At 39.5% G+C, this 20,784-nt stretch overlaps 1 protein-coding gene across 4 annotated transcripts in view; it reads right to left on the bottom strand.

Moving 5' to 3' along the window:
- Window positions 1–643: 643 nt before the first annotated feature.
- The window catches only part of LOC109853153 (alpha-catulin), a 40,755-nt gene continuing 20,614 nt past the window's right edge, over window positions 644–20,784 (bottom strand). For 3 of the 4 annotated variants that reach the window (XR_002250087.1, XR_002250089.1, XR_002250088.1), the window contains 11 exons: window positions 16,867–17,056; window positions 9,890–10,167; window positions 9,510–9,752; window positions 7,583–7,846; window positions 6,988–7,239; window positions 6,228–6,387; window positions 5,994–6,112; window positions 5,536–5,865; window positions 2,685–2,891; window positions 1,690–2,203; window positions 644–694 (listed from right to left, as the gene is read on the bottom strand). Coding sequence is in view for 1 of the 4 variants with exons in the window: in XM_020424980.1 (XP_020280569.1) it covers window positions 1,811–2,203; window positions 2,685–2,891; window positions 5,536–5,865; window positions 5,994–6,112; window positions 6,228–6,387; window positions 6,988–7,239; window positions 7,583–7,846; window positions 9,510–9,752; window positions 9,890–10,167; window positions 16,867–17,056 (2,436 nt within the window). In the remaining 3 variants the exon portion in view is untranslated. Of the gene's footprint in view, window positions 695–965; window positions 2,204–2,684; window positions 2,892–5,535; window positions 5,866–5,993; window positions 6,113–6,227; window positions 6,388–6,987; window positions 7,240–7,582; window positions 7,847–9,509; window positions 9,753–9,889; window positions 10,168–16,866; window positions 17,057–20,784 lie in introns of those variants that run through there. The other variant, XM_020424980.1, reaches the window with a different exon arrangement.

Here is a 20,784-nt window from a genome sequence, read left to right on the forward strand (position 1 = left end):
GATTATTTAAGCATATTACCGAACCGTTGCAGTATTTTAAGTAATACGTTTATCCTCTCACATTGTGAGCGATTAATCAATACTGAGACTAACTGCGAGTCCCAACTGAAACGAAAGAAGTGAGCGCTAACTGTGCGATCGGTCAAATCCCAACGTTTCAATCAGGAATCTCCCTTTTACACTAATTATTACCACACCTTCGCGATTGCTCTCGGTTGACAGCTTCGCGAAGTGCGTTAAATATTACATCCGTCCTCCCCATTTCGTATTTTTCAAATCATCAGGGCGTCCAGAGGGAACGCTTACTCACATTAACCGCAGGTTCCGAATACTGTAACTACGCGCAACACATCGCCAACGGCGGCGGCCAGGCGAGGCCACCCCCGAATACCGTATAATTCTGACGCACGCGACATCTCGTCGACGTGTACGTGTACGATTTTGATGGTCGGTGGGGCAGGCGAGGTTCTCCCTAGAAAAGTAAAAAGGAAACCCGGGTGCGGCGAGCGTCCCCCTTGGCCCGTCGGGCCATCCCGAACTGTCAGACAGACGGGTCGCTGCCGGGGGCGGAGCCCGTCTTGCTGCCGTCGACGCCAACTCCGCCACCGTCGCCGTCAGCTCCCCCGCCCTCTCCGCCCCTGTACGGCGAGCCGCCGGCACCGCGCGCCGACAGACCTCGGAAATCCAGGTTGTACTGAAAAAACGTAGAGCGCAATGGTTATTACACACGGTACACGACGCGTAGTCCCTTTGGGACTTGCAGAATTCTCGATAGGGTGGAGAATCAAGCGGAGGCTCGCCGAAAAAGATGTTCCGTTCGAAGTCCACCCCACGAGAAATAAATCAGCGTTTCTCGATGTGATTGGATTTCCGTTCCAACTTTCAACGAGCTTCCGATTGCACTAATGTTACGCTCCAAATATCTTAGCACTCGAATTAGAATGAAAATATTAGATATATGCATATATATGTTCTCGAGAAAAAGAGAGGTGTCACGTGCTGTGACATTGTTACGCTCGTGCCGTCATATTTGGCGAGTCAGTTTGAGATCTAAGTAAAAAAAGTCACATACTCTGACAAAAGAGAAGACAGACAGAAATAAAAGATAAATTTTTTTTATCTAATGCAATATTTTTTTAAACAATTTATTTTCAAAAAGAAGTGCTTCTTCCATTATCTTGTAAAAATATTTTGTTAGAGTATGCGATGTTAGTGAAAAGATATGTTAGATTTCATTACGAGATACATTGTAGCCATTCCTGTAAAGGTAGCTGAAAAAATGGATTAATTCAAATCGATTATTATTACGTGGTTTGTGTTATTGGATGGACGTGGAGGATCGCGTTGTGTGTTGCTTTAGTTCGAAGCAAAATGCGAATTAGACAAAAAAACGGAAAGATTGCAAAAAAGCCGCAAACAAAGTCTATTGTCAGCTGTTGTTAGTTCTTCTATATAAAATAATAAAAAACCGTGAAGCCATTAGCGAAGCTAAAAGGCAAAAGATTGTCGTAATTTTGGTGAAATTATTTTTCACTTCGGTCCCTTGCGAACAAGTTGAAATTGCAATTTATAAAAATTTTGGAGCGCAGTGTCACACCAAAATTACGGCGATTCGATATTGGCTGGTGATCTGACGGAAATTAAAAGATTATACAAAGCAAAATAAAAGAAACAAAACCAAAGTCGAACCTGTGCGAAGAACGTGTAGTGTTCTCGACGTGTGCGTGCGTGCGTGCGCGTGAAACGTTTTTTTCACGACAGTGTCACGTGCCACGTGCTACGGCACGACGTATTACATAAGGGCCTGCTATTATCTCGGTAGCGTGGCGTGTCTTAAGTGCTGCAGCTGTGCGTGGTGCAGCTGCAGCTGCAAGAGCTGCAGATTCTGCAGACAGTATGGCGGTTGCTGCTGCGCTCCAGGCGTCGTGAACGGCAGTGCGGACGGATGGACGAAGGCACCAGGATTCCGGGACGTCCCGGAAACGGCGGACGGATTCGGTATGGTGCCGTAATTGAAGGGAGACAGGGTGGGAGGCGGTTTCAGGATGTTATAAAATTGTGCGGACGTGAGCGGGTGGGGTTGCACGTAGGGACTCGTGGATGGCAACAATTGCGGACTAATCGGGTACAAGCAATCCTCTTCGGCCTGCCCGGGCACCATCATCGGGCTGAGTTCCGTATATTGCGGCATGACGAGATTGTGCTATAGATGGTGAATAGAACGGAAGGAGATAGAGAGAGAGAAAGAGAGAGAAAGGTGCACTCGATTTTTTTAGTCTGAACTAGTGATTCTGCGCTGTTGACTCTGCGAACCTGTACGAGTACTTGAAGTACAAATATATGTATCCTCGCGACTGATATTAGAAGTTAATGAGTGTCTGTAAAATTTTCTATCTTTCAGCAAATATCAAATCAAATACTCGCACAGAACCGATCGAGATAATTTTATAACGTCTCAATTCGAATCAGTATATATAAATTATAAATAATTTTTAATTATATACATAAAAAATATTTAGCTTATAAACACACATTATTAAGATGTCACGAAAAAAAACTGTTTATATTTTTAGACCGTACCAATTCATCCAATACAGACAACCCTGATCGCAAAGAAAATTCGCGTGTATGCTTGCTCTTAAGACATAAATCGATCGAGCGTGTAGGATATTTTCTTTGCTCACCTTTGTGGCGCAGACAAAGCACGTTGTGACCACTTTCGAGATCACATTCATGAGATTTTTCGTTTCTTGTATAACATTATCGACTTTTGTGAAAGTGGCAGCCTTGCCGACGGTAGGGTTCTTCACGGTGAATTGCAGTTGTTGAACATAAGTCGGCACACGATCCAAATTTTCCAGAAGTTCTTTCTTGTGCGGCCCACCTGGTACCTGCATCCATGTAACATCATATACAAACTCATATCTCCGTTCGTGTCGCAAGGTACATTTGTTTTTCACTTAATTTTCAACGATTTGAAAATAATCAATTGTAATACAAACAAATACTTCAGTAATACAAACAAATACTTCACATAACAAGTACTGAGTTTTTATTTATCGAATGTAAATAAATACAAAAAAAAAGGGATATAGCTAATAATAATATCTATACAAGTTCTAACACAACAAGACAAGTTAATATTCTAAAATAGTTTTGATATTGATTTTCAAATATTACATCTAAGAATTATTATTTCTATATTTTAGATTAATATAATTTTTATGATATATTATATTATATAATATATATACAAAATTTATAATATTAAAAATGTATAAGATTTATACGTAAAAATAAGATTTTTTTGTAACATTGTCCTTAAGTGTTCTCTGTTTACGTGTGATTCTATATTATTCTTTTTAAATGTCAAAACCATATATGATAAGGACGGATAAACAATCGTTGAAAATATATGTTTACCTTGCGATGTCACTATTGTTTATATTTAGAGCATTTCTTTAGAGTTTCTGTAAAGCAATGCTTGATTCTATTGTTGGCAGTTTTATTGAATGACTAATAATAAATACTTTATGATGTATTATGTAATTATAGATATTCAGAAATTTGCATCTAAAAAGTTAACAGAAAAATCGTCTATCTTTCCTAATGGAACACAATGCAAGATCTTGAACAAAATAGTTGCTCGAGATAGATATCAGAGTGACTGTGTGAAGTGGCAGTGAAATATAGTACAGACCTTGTTATTTTTGCAAGCTTCCCTTTTACGTGTATTCTGTCTTTACATGACACGTTATATGCCGTGTAAAAAATATCGTAATATTATTTTTAAAAGCTAATCTGTATTTAAAAAAGGTTACTTTTGCTTTTTGGAATATCTGTATAATGTGTAATATAAAAAAATGTTGTAGAATTTATTTGGTAAAATACTTTTCGAATACTTTTTATCGTAAAATGATATTGGAAGCTAGCAAAAATTTCGAGACATAAACTCATGCCCCAGATAGTGGAAGGAGAGGGACCACAATGCACATAGACGTCGTCCATAGACGGAAGCATTCCCGTAGCATCTAAAACACACCTTTCTAATCGTACACAAAAAAGTCGTAAATGTACGTACACAAAATAGATTTGCTAACAAAAATCATGAACGTTCGTTATGACAGAGTTATTATAAAATGACAAATGACGTAGAGGACACGGTAAAAATTATTTTCGGCTTCCAAAACATTCATCGAATAGTATGTAGTATCACCGAGGATCTCATGTAAAATGTGACAAATAATTAATTGCTATGTGAACGTGATTGTTGTACGTGTATAAAAAGTACTAGTTTATATCGGGATATGATAAATTTTAGTTTTTTCTCAAGCATATGAGATATGTTACAACATGTCATCATTGTATTTTTACACTTGCTATTTGTGATAATGATCAGTAAAAGAGAATCTACGTGCGTGATGCTGCATAGCAATAATTATGTACATATACAGAGATAATATATACAAATGTAATGATAACACTCAACACAGTGGAAAACAGTGATTGATCGCAAAAAAGAGAGATAGAGAGAAAGAGAGAAACAAAGAGAGCGCTATATATGCGGCAATGAGAGACTGATCTCCGTATAAGGCGAGAGACTGATATCTATTATAATCCAAAAGGATCTAAAGTAAAGAGAGAAAAAGTTACCTGGATGAAGGCATTCAAGAGCGAGGGTATAAAAAAAAGGATCGTATAATACAGAATATATTACAAGGTTAGCGTTTTTTTTGTTCTTTCTCTTGAGAAGAGTATAGAGAGATCAAAGTGAGATTTCGGGTGAGAGACTAGGTATATTCGGCCTAGCTAGGAGGGGGAGTTCGAAAGAGGGCAGCAAACGTGTTAATTCGAACATGTCTAATGCTAATAACGCGTGTCGAAGCTAAATCTGGTCTGGCAATCGACGCTTGGAGCTACTTTTAATGTCTTCCAAGATATCATACAATTTTGCGACTCTCTCTCGTCTATTCATCTGTCGAGTATATTAGGTATCGATTTTCCTTTTCGAAACTTTCAGAAATTAAGCTTTAACGTTCCTCAACTAAAGATAATATTGACGTATCGACAGAGATGTCTTTCACGATATATATATATATATGAACGATATGTGTGCGTATATATTATATGTTCACATAGTATATGAACATATGAACTTTTCTGTCATCGAAGATCAAACCGTTATTGTTCAGATCTATAAATGAACACGTTGCGACGTTAATCAACATATAAATGTACGTACATACATCGAATAAATTTTTGACTGGATGCAGCTTCGACATTGCGACTTACGAAGAAATGAAACTCAATAGCGTAATGTAAAAAGATTCCCAATATATATATATGTATATATAGCGAGGATCAAGAAAAAACTCGGAATCAAGTCCAATATAGAATCCGTATAATAAAAAATGGTAAAAAAGAATGATATTAGAAGTAAGGGTATAATGTAGATCAACATCAGTCCAATTAAAAAACGTGTGTCATCTCTCTCTCGATCTACGTCCGACGTGTTTCGCCGATCCGGGCACGTACCTGATAACTGAATTGTCTCACAACCTTGTACAATCTGTTCGCCTCCTCGGCGAAATACTCAGCTTGGGTGAACAGGTCCTGGGTGGTCTTCAACGCGCCCTCGCCCCGCGTGAACTGATACATCGAGAACGCCATCGACGACATGTTCTTCGCCCGCTTCACGATATCGTTGTTCTCCTCCAGAGCGCTTCCGCTCTCCTGCCACTTCTCCGTCTCGGCGTCCATTTCCGAGGTGATCAGCTTCATCTCGAGACCCGCCTTGGCGATCTTCGCTTGCTCCTCGCTGTCAAGTCGCACCGGTTTTAGCGGCTTGCTCGTCGTGCCGTGTTTCTGTAACGAGAGTATTCATACTGATGAATTATTCATTGTTTTTTGTATTGTCGATTTGTTTAGAAAGATTCTTCTTTTAAATTCAAAGATGTTATTGATTATTTGTATTCGAAGCAATTGCTACGTACTCCTGGCCGCGGCAGCGACATGTAAACTTGTTTTTCCGGCCGGTTTTGACTGAGTTCTAGCACATCTTTTGCCACTGTCGTTACGTCACTCATCAGCCACTGCCACATGTCGGTAAATACTGCAAAATATTAAAAACAAAAATATTAAAAGTAAATTATAAGTTACTATCACCGGATTTAAATATATATCAGAAAATCTCTCTCTCTCTCTCTCTTTCTCTTGAGATGACTCACCCTCGAGATTTTCCTTGGCTATCTTACTAGTGGGATGCCTGGCCAGTGTGTGCGCGGCTGTTACGACTTGCGGACCATATATTCTCAAATTGATCTCCGTGAACTTGGCCGATACTTGCAACGATTCCGAAAGTGCAACGTGTCTCAAGAGTTTGCACACCTGTAGAAGAAATAATAGTATGCAACAGCACTGATATACATATGTATTGTATATACACACACATATAGAATTATATGTATGTACATACATATATATATATATATATATATATATATATAGAATTTATATATACACGTATTTATATACATATATAGAATTTTATTTTATGGTAACTGCACCGATAAAAAAGCAATCACGTATTCTGTCTTCACTTACGTATACACACCGTGTAAATATTTTCAAAGTCACGAAGATTTATCGTTAGCGTCAGATATGAATAATGAACGCGAGCTAATACACTTAAAACCAGATGTAAAATAAATCCAATTAGGTACTGTAACTGATTACAATCTAGATATGATGGATAGACGCGCTATCATTTGCGCGTAGTGTGTCTAATGGTATAAAAAAATCAATAATCTTGTTTTAAAAGCAAAATCAAATAATCTCGTTTTAAAACCGACCTCAACTGTGTACTTGTGAGAATAATCTCGCGAGAGAGATATTTTTTTCCCGCAACTCTCGTTATTTCCGAAAGTTTGAAATTTCTAGCGGTACGCGTGAACGCGCAAAAACATATGTGTACTACTGGGAGCTTACTTCGAGAATATGTTCGATATACTCGTGGAACCTGTCGCTGCTCTCCTGCAGACGGTCGATGTCAGTGGCCAGCGCGAGATTTCTGATTGTTGACACGAGTTCTTGGCCGGCCTTTGTCACTTGGCCAAGATCGCCGGCCTGCTCCATCGTCGTTACACAGAGCTGCTGGCGGAGATCCCTGGTTGCCCGTAGGACACCCACCACCGCTTGCTCCATTTCCGAGCTAGGTGAACCCCCGCCGCCTTCGTAATTCTGACGGAACACGATGTCTATCGTTTCATACCTTGCCACCGTTTAACTTATTAGGCAAAATTTTTCACACTTCAAATTTGTTACTCAAAACATATCATCATGTTTAACGAATTTAGAATTATTATATTTATATTTGTTAATTCCCAACTTGAGATATTACGTCAAGATATTTTCGTCAAATCGCATAATTTTTTTTTCTGCGTTTAGATTTATGTCATCTCATTTCTCATAATGCGAGATATATATAACTCTTTGACGAAATTTGTTTCTCTACACGATATTAAAACACTAATGGAACTTTGTTGTACACTTTCCTGCGAGGCGAGATAAAAGATTGACTTACCATACTGTTACCGATCCGCAAGAGTGTATTGAGCTCGAGTTTCGCGCGATCACAGAGCAAAAGAATATTTTCTCTGTGTTCATGGCTCGTGTAGGCGCTGTCGGTAAAATCCTGTGTTCTCTCGACCACTGTTTCGAGGGCCGATGTAAGTGTCTCGCGACAGTCCGGTCTCAGCAGGGTCATCCTCGTTGTTTCAACGAGCCTCTCGAAGTGTTTCAATGCCGAGCAAACGGTACTGCTGTCCCAGTCTTCCTGCTGCGGGCTCTGCAAAACGGGGCGATCGTAGAAGATATATTTTTCGCGATATATAATTCCTCTTTTTTTTTTTTTAAAGGAAAGTATATTTTTCTTGATTATTTAAAACTGTTTTTTTTTTAAATGCCTTTGATAATTTTAACGAATTACTTCGATAGCGCGGGAGCAAATTCGCGATCACGTTTCATGCAAATTCGTAATGTTGGGAAACACCGACGACAAACGTTATTAAATCTTTTAAAGAGATGTCACGCTCCGGAAGCGTCCCACTTCGGCCAGGTTGTCTACAATCACTTTAGAATCGATTATGTCGCGCGGAAAGTGGGTAGTACTTAAGTGTAAAATACAAGGGTGGCTATATGTTTTTCTAGCACGGGTAAAGGTCGTTCATCATGACCCGACTTCTTTCCGCGTTTGTTTCTTCGGGAGAAATCGAGAGAGATTTTTGGAAACATGGTAAATCACGTGTAGGAAGTACATATGTATGTATAAGCAGTACATATATGCTCCTCGCCGCTTATTTGACGTTGAAAAAAATCCGGCGCAAAATTCAAGTGTCGCGTGCATTGAAACATCGGGCGTACGTAGTAGCTACGGGTAGTAAGTATGGGTATACACACAATTTAGCGCAGAAATAATCATCTTTACGATGGTCGTTTAAGCGCCTTTTCATAGCGAGACGATCTTACCCGCGAATAAGAATTTCCCATCGTTCCGAGCTAGACGTGAAATCAGCAGTTTCATTTATCGTCGATTTCACTACTTTCTATCACATTATTTCATTTCCAACTTGTTATGTAAGCTCTCCTCGTCGTTGTTAATTTTTTTTTGTTTGTTTATAATACTTTTCTCGATACATTTTAATAAAAGATATTTTTAATATTTCGGATATTAGCAAAATTTTGCAATAAACACGGATGTTGACAAAATAATATCTTATTTCAATCATTATTAGCGATTATTAGATTTGTTCAAGTATAGTCGTGTATAATATTGATTAATGATCGATTGTGTAATCGCAATTGGTAGAGTCGTGGGAATGCATTTCGCTACAAGTCTCGTATACTACTCATTTTCGACCGCTGCTTATCGATTTTACGCCAGATCAGATACCGCGCCATTATTTATGGTTTCTCTGGAGTCGTGGAAATACGGAATCTCGCTTCGATATCTCGTTACAACTTCTTCGCAAGGGCAAAACGCTCTTTCTGTTCAAGGTCGGTTAAGTAGCACATTAGCGAACGTAACGTAAATCACAATTTGGCGAACAAAGGCTCTTTGGAACACTTTCAAAGTTTTCGGAACCATTTCACCATACACGACTTTTTCATTCTCCCCCGATAACGCTCACACGCAATATGGAGCATATATGCGTGCTCAATGCAGCAGAACAATGAGACGGAGAGATGTGGATAAATGTCTGGAAAGTAACACAGCGTATTTGGCAAGCGCGATTATTACTGCATTTCTTGGCAAAGTCGCTTGACGCGAGAAACGTTCGTGTTCGCGGTGTAATTATTTTCTCGTTATTATCTCACGCGGTAATTCATATCGCACACAGTATTTAGAGTAAATAACTGCGATAAATTAATACACTGTCTTTTTGTTTGGGAGAAGCGCGTTTGTTCCCTCAGACGTGTATAATATCTATGAAAATGCGAACGTAGCTTACCTGCGAATTCGAGTAAGACTGAGATTCGCTGCAGTCCACTACGCCGTCTTTAACGACGTAATGTATCAGATCCATCGCTCTTCGCATTTGACAAAAAACGGTGTCTCTGTTCTCTCTCGCTGAAGGACACTCGGGATGCCTCAAACACGTCTTGCTGGATGTGAGCAGCATCATGGTGCTTCTTTCTAGCACCTGACGCGCCGCCGCCATCTGCGCGCGACGTCTCTCGTCTTTGAGATCGTTCTGAAAATCACGTGCCACGCATTGAATTGAATCCCGTTTCAGTCAAAAAAAAGTTCAGGCAACGTGTAACAGTTATTACGATCGCGGGATGCACGTCGATCGGCACGAAAAAAAAAAAAAAACAAGTCTCGCCTCACCTGACGATCGCCGGTTAAATGCGCCAACTCGACCATTTCACCGCCGAATTGGCTGAACGCCTTGACGAATTCGGTGAAATTCGAAACGCTTTCGAGACGTCCGAGACTGCGGGCGACCTTATCCTTGGCGTGAAGCAGTTGATTGACCACGACGATGTCTGCCAGGAGAAGAACTCTCGTCACCGAGCCCAGAAGACATCTGGCGGCTCTCACGACGGAGCCTCGGTCAGCCAAACTGTCCTCCAAGGCACATTCGCACAATTTTTCGATCGCCGAACCTAAAAAACAAAACAAAAAAAAACGACATATCGTAAGTGATAGTTTGGATTCTCTGACTTGATATACATTCTGCAGAGATTAAAAAGTGTCAAGTTCAGTCGTTCACTAAATCCTACGGCCAAATACTGAAATTAAACATCTCTTTTTTTCACGAATTACCGTAAAATTTAAGTAACCGATTTAATTATGAACCGAGCCCATTCCACTTAATTGCGACGGCTACGGGTAATTGGGTACTTGTGAGTGCTCGTAATTAGCTACTCCACTTGTGCGCTAGCTCACCTAAACAACGTGCGCGCTGTGACTTATTCATTAAAGAAGTTTAAACAAACTAAAGAAAAAGATTCGCATAGAGAACCCAAACGTAGATTTACTATATTTGAGTATAGAATAGAAATAATACGCAAATAATTTACTGTTTTCCGCTTTTATTCCAAAGTTATATATAAAATTGTTTTTATTTTTAATTCAGTTCAAAAATTCAAACAGAAGTAAATTGTAGAGTGCGAATAATCAGATTAATTTGTTACATTTGACACTCGCTTTGATCAAAATTATCTAGCTTTTTTTTTACATCAAAATATTTGTGTCAAACATGTTTATTTTATATTTTATATTTTATAAAAAAAAAATAGAAAGGATGATATTATACAATTTATTTTTTAACGATGCACATGTGCACGTAATGTGGTTTGAAAATACACGACATCAATCGAAAACTCGGAGAGCACGAGAGAACACGCTGTATCATTAAATAGTTATTTCCTGAATTAGAGGGCTGTAGTTAGCGCGAAACACAATATCGCCTCAAGCTATTGCCGTGTACTAATTGTTCATCGCCATTAGTGGCTCACGATATCCTAAACGTAAACTGTTACGGGAAAATCGATGAGAAAGCAATAGATTATTACATCGATAATGTCTGTTCCTTTTACGTAGAGTAATCATGATAAAATGTCACATATGTCGTATTCGTTAAAGTGAAGTGATAAAAATCGATTTATAAAAAACAAATCTTTCTTAACGACATGAATGTTTCATCGTTTTCGAGCTCTCATCGTTGCGAGCTTTCATTAAATACTGCTCGTCAATTCATCTCCCCGGACAATTCTCTCTCTTTCTCTCGTCTCAGCTCAACGATGTATTTATAAACTTTTCTCATAGACACTGCTGCAAATTATTCGCGCTCATCGTTCTATTCGGTGAATACTTTTCTCATTACACGCACCTTTTACTCGTTTCTCATCAAGTTAAAATGTGTAAGGCCTCTAGTTCTAATTTTTCTTTTCTTACAAATCTCATTAAGCAGCTCTCTTTGAGCTTACGCAATTTACATACTTCCTACAATCTCTATGTTGCGGAGCATTTTCTTTTTTAATTTAATACTTAACGCGAGATTAAAGACATTATAACAGAGAATATCTTCTTTACACATTTTATATGTACATTTTATACGTTCTGTGCAAAGTTTTTTTTTGATAAGACAACATATGCGCTCTCTCTCTCTCTCTCTCTCTTTCTCTCTTTCTATATATATATATATAATATATATGTATATATAATATTCATATATATTTTTTTTATCGAAAAATATAGTCAATGTTGTAAGATCAGCTAACTTGATACGGAATCCTTACAGCGTTTTATACAGACTGTGTTACGCGTCCAAGTACACCGAGATCTTGACCTAATTTAACGATGGTTGAAGTGCGCCGATGATTCCGTATGATTTCACGTAATCTACATGTTCGATTATCGACCGGATTATCGGCCCGCTCGTGTAATAATAAAAAAATCTCGCTCCGATTTCCGTGATATTTTTGTGTGCGTGCGAGATAAAAAAAAACACACGCGGCACACACGTTACTTACTCCGATATTAGTATCCCCGGTATGCATCCGGTGTATTGCATTTGGGAGATAGCAACGAACGCGACGCGCAGAAGCGTATCTCTCCCAGGAGTGCGCTTTTCATGATTCACAGGAGCAAAATGCATCGAGTATATATGCGAAACAAGAACGTTGACATTCGTGGTTTTATTTCTTGCTCTACGCGAGTGAAAAGAACCATTTTGTGCTCTGCGTTATTCATCGACATCGACGTCGAAATGTTACGCGCCATATATCCCGCGTATGGATTTATAGCTGCAGTTATAAAAAAGTGCACAAGCGGGGAAAAACGACGATCATTGTTGTACAAAATTTATGCGTTTTACCGGAGAGACGAGAAATTTTTGAGATGCCTATCAATCGCTTAATTATGTGCTACCTCCCCTAACTTCCCGCTGACACGCGATATATAATATTGAAAGAACAATTACTCGTTGCGCTTAAGCTCGCGTGATTAGCGAAGCTAATCCAGAAGTTGCGTCGAATTTGCGATTTTCTTCGACGACGATGGCGTGTGGTTGTATATTAACACACACTGTGATTTGTTTCTGAATTTCTGCTATTAGATCGACGAAATTGTGAGCATTTTACTGCAGTAATTAATGATTTAATTATCTCAAATTGATGCGCGATGTATCTTTTTGCGCTCCGATTCTACATTGTGAAAAGAGCATTATATAAATGCGGATTAGCGGATGTGATGCTCGTGGCGGTCTCGCGTTCATCAACCATCAAATTGCAGAGGAGTAAACAGCGTGGAACAAACGTTTTACGATATAATCGTGATAACGCGAGAGCTTATACGAACGATCAATGCGACTAATGAATTGCCAACTTTATTCATTAAAGAGAAAGGGGAGAGATCGGAGAGCAAAACGTTTATCTGCGGTGCCCTATCAGTGCGCGCTATTAAATCAGTTCGATGTTCAGTGCGCTTCTTCTTCGCTTAATTTTTTTATACTAACGCAAGTGATTTTTATTTGTATAAATTTTTTTTCATTCATCGTTGATAAATTTTCGATCTCTCTTTCTCTCACATTTCATATACTTCGATTCTCTGATAATTTATTTTTGCTCTCGTGCTACACGATATTTCCAGCCGCTATTTGCATGTAACCGTTTTATTGCCAATTATCTCGACTTCGATCTTCTGCGCTCATTTCTCGTGTGTACGTAGTAACGCGATTTCAATTGATTACCGAGCGAACGTTTTTTTTTTTTCGTTGTGAGGACGAAAATCGACTATGAATAATAAACTTCTATCTTTAGTTTGTACATGTACACGTTAGATATTTATATATATCTGGAAGCGCTCGAATACGCGATATTCCTTTGGCAATTATTATCCAGATACCACGCGACGGTGCGCATTCGTCATCACGCTTGAGCGGCACCAAGTTGGCACTGACTGCAATAACTACTTGTGTTCGCAACTAGATAAGCGAGACTATTCCTCAGCAACGTTGCTTTATCCACACCGTATGTACGTACGCGCGCTGTTTCCCCCGCGGTGCATAAATTTGGCATGTCGCCACTTATCTTTTACAGCGGTCGCTTCCCGTTACAGTGAGATGCGCTTTGCTCCCTCTTCTCCGAGACAGCTCCGCTGTCTCTCGACGCGCGAGTTTAAGTTTCCTCGAAGCATCGAAAATAGCGTTATCTCAGAGGAAGGAGAACATAACCGAGCGTTCGCACAAGAGCTTTTACACGCGCTGTTGTCGCGCGCGTCTTCGCCACCTGATCCCCGATTATTTATTCGTGTTTAACTGATACTCTCGTGTACACAGTTACTGCGTAGAGCTGTTTGAATCTCTTAGAGCCAGTCTACAATAAAGGTAGTAAGACCGTAGGAGTAGAGAGTAAACTAGTTTTCGGTGAAGTAACAACGGGAATAACTTAATGGGTAATTCCCACTTCAAACTATCTACTGCCTTACTGTCAGCCAATGAAAGACGCGTGTTAAAAAACGCGAAATATAATTACTTGTATAGACAAAAATGAAATAACTCCAAGAATCTTATTTCTTACTCTATACTGCCTACTTCCATTGTAGACGGCTCTTTATACACGATTATTTTTATGTGACAAAGAATAACGATTTTTCGTGGTCACATATAGTAAAACTCTTGACTCGAATCTCTGCGATCGGATGATGATCTTCGTGCATGCGAAAAATCGTCCGACACAATTTACACACAAATTCATCGCGTGTCACGTCATAGTGAATCCCGTCGGCATCGCGATAGCCTTCGCGGCTCCGCGGTTAGTTACACTTATGGCGTCTGATTTACACGCGATACGACGCGAAACGATTTGTTCAGGCCGGGGATAGACAACAACGGTTATCCCTACGTTTGCATGACTACTCCGTTACGATCGCCGCAATATCGGCGCCCTTTCGACGTCATTCTATCGCTACGCGAATTGATACGTCTCTCGTGCTCCGACAAGTAATTCGTTGCAGTAATTTAAATAATCGAATCTTCGTGTCGGACGATAGTCGGAAATCTTCTATCGATCTTATCGCAAGTTCGCGGAACACGTCGGTTTTGTATGTACCAAGTACATGTAATACATTCCGTTATGTATTACAAAAATTTCATCTGACCCGCGTGTTATACGTGTGACGCGCGAGATCGCGGTTTATTATTTATATATCACCGCTTTCCCGTAAAGCACAAGATCGATGATAGCGAGAAGAATAACTCGCTTATAATAATAGCGTCTCTTGTGTGCACGTAGAGATAAAGTTCTCCGGTATCAAATGCAACGCTGTTAACAAACGAGACGCAATTTTGCATCTCACAAACCGGTCGGTTTTTCATTTTCAATTAAACTTTTTGGTTGGATTTACGTCGACAGTTTCCGCTTTCCGAAATCAGTCTTCCGAGATCTCCAATTTGTGTCGCGGGACATTTTGCTTCCTTGAAGACCGGTCGTCTTCTTCTCTTGAATAGAATTGTTTCCCAAAAAGAGAGAGCGAGAGAGCGCGAACAGGTGTGCTTAGAAAAAGAAATATCTGTGGTCCTTATTCCGGCCATTACTTCTCCGCTATTTGGCAAGGATACGTCCGGGGACTTTTCTTGCGTGTTAAGTGGCGAAAAACCTTTCAAGGTTCGGCAAAACTGGGTCACCGCGCGCACACTGCACTTCGCCACATCGTGCGGCGTCTATGCGGGGGATTTGTCGTTCTACAATGTGCGGTCTGGCGTGAAGACACGAGAAGATATCATCTGCCGCGACTGACGATAAGGCTTTCGGCGAGCGAGCGACGTGTGCAAAGGTTACGGTTATCCTTATCCTCCGCATACGCGCGGATCCACCCCCTTTCTTCCGGGCCTCGCGTGCGGCAGATTATCTGTGCAAGGTTGCACGCGACAAACGGAAAATTTGTATCTCGCGGAGAACGTTTGACGCTGACGTTCGAACGCTCTTAATCCACGCGAGCAACTCTTTTCGCGTCGTAATTCAAGACGAGTAACATCTCCGCGTGAATCTTTTATTTCTCCATCGTTTCCATCGTAAAACAAAAAACAAGGTTAAACCGGTAGAGATACATTCTGAGGAGAAGATATGCGGATCGTTATTTCGTGTGTGAGGTCGTAAAATTGCATCGGAGAATATGTAACGTGTTCCTTTAAATCTTCGCGAATCAGATTTTCGCGTGACCTACTATTTTCGGATGCGCGCGACCAGTAGTCAAGTTCAGAGACAAGAGAGTCCGTATATTTTCAACGATTTCACGTACGCGTATTTGGATTTTTATTCACGTAAGACGTTTTCTTTTTTTTTTTTTACTGAATAATGCATCAACACGCGGTTAAAACTTAACTCACGTACTCGTGATCTCTGTGTGTGCGAATTCATCCGCGATAAGAAATAATTCTTTTAAACGTAGAGTTGATGAGAGAACAAATATGTATTTGACTTGAGATAATGCTGTTCTCGCGCAAACTAACTAAAGCTGTCGAGCTTGATGTAAGAGTATTATAAATATAATACACAATTTGTTCTCTCTTAAGACCGGGGGATAATATCAACGGAGAAAAATAGACAGAATATCCGATAAAACAGAAACTTGCACGTTAAATCGCTGGAACACTTCACAAACACAATATCGTAATGAAGTTTACAACCGAGGCGGAAGTTTTATTATATAATAAATCCTCTCCTTGCGCGCGCATTCCTTGCATTGTTCTTACATCAATTTCAGCAGCATCGGATTATAAAATTTTTTGCGTTTAAAATTTAGTAAACGTTATCTCCCGCACACACCTCGTTGAATAATGCTTGTTGCAAATCACGTACCGGCGCTCGCTGTATACAAATAAAAAATCGCGAATTTTCTTCTCACGGTGATCACGAACGCTACAGAATTTCAAAATCCATTTACGGAAATTTCCCATTGTTGTTTCTTCGATAGATAATGTACTTTCTTGAAGTTTTCCATTGACCGCCAGTACCGCACAATGCATGCGCATAGTTAGTGCGCCGTGTTTTGACGCAAGTTTATCTTTGTGAAATGTAATTGAACACGTTTGCACATTGTTGTTGCGCAAACGCGCAACTTTTAATTGAAATTAAAATATAGTAACAGGTACGTGCGCGAGAGAATGCACTTGTATCGAGAGTTCGCGTTTCGTCACATGTCGCGCGTTTTTCAGTGCGATTCAAAACGACCTTCAAAACAACTTCAAGAACATATTTTCAAATTTTTTAATTTAAACATAAGCGTCCTTCTGTCTTTTGTTAGTTTGCCTTTATTTATGTTATTGCGACCTTTAACGTAATTGTTATTTACGCGCTTACCAGCAATCCTCGCCTCCTTGCATGCCTCGTACATCTCCTGTTTGATCTCCGGGTTGTCGTCCGCGATAGTTTCGCCCACGGTAACGAATCTCTCGACCGCCAAATTTACCGCCTGGCCGACTCTGGCGACCGCTCGTAGACTCCGATCCGAGCATAGCGGTCGCTCTCTGTGCGAGATTAACGTCGAAATCTGCAAACAATTATGCGCATCGTGTCGTGAATGCACAAATCAAATCGAAAAAAAGATGAGGAGAAGAGACTTCATCTTAAAATAAGTCTAAAACTACATACATATATGTATGCGCTAAATGTATTTTTCAGACAGTGATGATGAAAAAAGTGGCAACGAAAGACCTCGAATCGCGCTTTATTCCCGACCATCTGACGGTCTTCCCACGAGTGAGAGCAATTTTTCAGAAACGGGTGTAAATTCGCCTTTATAGATCTCGGTCTCTCTTTTACTTCTGCGTGCATTTCGCGTTTTAATCAATGTCACGTCTCGTCTAACCCGAGGGCGCGATTTCGAAATAACCAGATCCGTATGTGCCGTCCAGTAATGCATATTCCGCACCTGTTCCGCTCGTGTATGGTTAACGGCCACGGGCGACATGTGGCTTGCATCTCTCGTACTGAATTGCATCGGGGGTTTGCGGTGTAGCTACCTGGTTGCGCCCCGAGCGCATTCGCCGAGCCGTTTTCCACACAATTAGACGCGACGTATTCGTGTAACGTTCCTTTCAGAGATGGTCTTTAGTCGATGGTGAGAAGAGGAACGCGAATTGATGCGGGCAAAGAGGCGGGCGGATTCACGGACTATTGTTTCAAGAGATGAGTGCGTGCAGGTGTGCACATACATACGACACACACACACACACACACACACACACACACACACACACACACACACACACACACACAGCGCACTGTCGCACGCACGCACACGATTCCATTCATCTCGATCGCCTTATGTAAATGAGAGCAACGTCTATGACGATACGGCTTCGTTTGCGTTCGGTTGCATGCGAGAGCGTGAATGGCTATGCGGGATGAAGCTATATTTCAACACGAGTATTATCTTATGTTTGTAAAGCTGTGACGTCAGGCAAGGCTGTAACAATATCGATTTGCTGCCGGCCAAGCCACTATGTATTTTCTTCCGCGATTACACAAAGCGAATTGTGTGATATAAGCGATGATGTAAGAGGAAAGAGAAACTTTAATCACATCCACAAACGGTATATAATTGAAGCTTAAGCCTACTTGGCTCGCATTTAACCCGTAGTTTTGCTTGCGTCCCTTTCCCATTCGCCCGAAAAAAAAAAAAGGTAATAACGCGCTGCCAATGTGGCTTTGTACCGACGAGAAAAAAATTGCACACGTCGACTATGTATTTTATTCAGCCACTGTGATAATATTTATCTGGATCCTGAATTTTTTTCCTTCCTAGTGGGCGATTTTATTTGCTAGTACCAGCAAATTGTGCAATTTATACGAGTGTGAGATAAAATTGTGAAAAATCGCCGGTTTTATTGTGCGCGACGCATAGATCCCGCAATGTTGACACGTTACGCAATGATCGCTTGTTATTTGCTGTTATTTGTAAGTTGTTGAAATAAAATGTGGAATTCGCGGAAACGTATAACGTGCATTATTGCAGTTGGAAAAATTTGAATATTTTAGGTTTCTTTCTGTGGTTAAAACTATTTATATGAAAATTTTTTTATAAAAGTGAGCTTTCCGTATCATCAAAAAAATATTAAAATTATATACAAATAAATTAATTTAAATAAATTCTTTTTATAAAAATTAAAAGCAAACTTACAAGTAAAAGTTGCGAAGAGGAAATATCGATGCCAATTTATTTTATATATTTGAAAAACACATAAAGATATTTTTTTTAATGTCAAATTTATATACAAATATGATTTTCTTCTCTGTTTTTCTCTTGCATAACTGTATATTCACAGATACATACATTTCATATACGCAGAGAAAAGTTTATACATTAATGTCATTTCACGTGTCATTTTTTACGTTTTATTGACAGCTTCTTTAACGTCGCCAACGGAAACTAGTAACGGAAGACTGTTTGCGCAAAGTTCAATATAACTTTGCATAATTTTTCCGTCGGAACTCCATCATTCGCGATGAAATTCCAACAATGATGTTCTTTCGAACATCTGACAAGTAACCGTCAAATAATTGAAATAGCGATTTTCCTCTTCGCTAGAAAAATCAGTCGACTTGTATGAAAATTCTCGAAAGTTCATAAATTTATGCATTTTCGTGGGAAGAAAAAAACCGCCGGTGGTATTTCTCGTTAAGATGGAAATATTAATGCTCATATCGACCGTACATTCTTTCGATCTGGCTCGTTTTTGCCGCAGAAAATTAACAATAATTCAAACCAAGTCCGCGGCGACTGGTGATGATATCGATTCAAGTGCTATGGATGATAACCATTAATCGCTTTCACGCGCACGAAATTCATCTCTCGGCTATTCGTGGAATTTTCGATATCACCGGTGAATATTTAGTCCGCGAGTTATCATCAATCAATCCCCGATGCCTCGTCGAGGTATCGAGGCATTTCCTGACGCAACTTCATCTTTCGCGACACTGTAGCGAGAGAGATCGTGCTCATAACTTGGTGTTCCATTACGGAGGCGGTTCGTGAATTTATCGCTCTAATACCCGACGATTATACGTGACATTATAAAACGTAGAAATAACTTGTTTCGCAGTCGCAGTCTCGCACATAATCCAGACATTATTATTAATACGTAATCACGTTTTTCAAGAAAAGTTGGATAAAAAAAGAACCGATATTTACATTTTTAAATTAACACACTTATTCTTTTTATATGATGCTGGCAGATAAAAAAAAAAAAATAATATCCAATCTATATAAAAGGTGTACTTTCTTGTTTTATTTTTATATGTCAGTAAAAGTTTTATATCTGAATGATCGTGAGCGTCCTATCGATATTCCTCCGATGCGAGGGAATAAAATTGTGTTATAGATATTAATAAAATTTCCGCAGCGAATAATATCACGCTATTATAATCATTCAGTAAATACATTTTAGTGCTAACAATAAGTAATTCCCACGTGTTCATTACCGAGACAACGTGACATATAGCTGGAGTTGTGCAATTATTCATAAGCGACTGATGTGTTCGTACTATGCTTGTACGTCGCGTCGTTGCATTTCTAATTTAAACGGCCATTAAATATATCATTTATTCCGATAACACTATCACAGAGAACAGCAGCAATATTGCATAAATTCAATTATCCGAGATCTTTCTCTTCATTTTGAAAATAATACAACAATAAAAATTTTGTTAGACTGCAAATTATTGCAAATAATAAAACAATTTTTTTTAATCTTTTTCTTTTTTATCTTTTTGGAATTTTCTACATATGTTAAAAATACATATTGATTTTTATCTCGTTGCGGGAGCTTTGTAATTTTTCACAAATGTGCAAAAATTGAACTATACTAAAATATCGCCGCGCAGAGACACTAATGTTTCATTTGTCGAGACAAGAGTCTCGACACTTGCAATCTTATGTGATGTATCGTCTTTCGGCATTATCGAAAGTAGATGTATTTTTGTTGAAAATCGATTTGTTTCACCTTCCATTTGCAAAGTGGATACTTGGAAGCAGGCTTTTGCAAATGTAAGCGCGGTAACAACGTCGCCACAATGGCGAGAACGATGAGCTGCCACCTGCTGTGACTTGAGGAATCGCTTCCAGTTTAGCATTGAAGGATAGGCGCCCTTGTACAGAAATTACTGCGAAATGCTTTAAATATTCACCTCGAAAGTGTTAATGAGCGGCATTTTTCAAAATCATGCTTATATTCTGAGAATAAAATATACACTTTTATCTTTTGCTTTTTTTTTTTT

This window comes from Pseudomyrmex gracilis, unplaced genomic scaffold (assembly GCF_002006095.1).
Source record: "Pseudomyrmex gracilis isolate BER0280 unplaced genomic scaffold, ASM200609v1 scaffold_44, whole genome shotgun sequence".
In the NCBI taxonomy this organism is placed as follows: Eukaryota; Metazoa; Arthropoda; class Insecta; order Hymenoptera; family Formicidae; genus Pseudomyrmex; species Pseudomyrmex gracilis.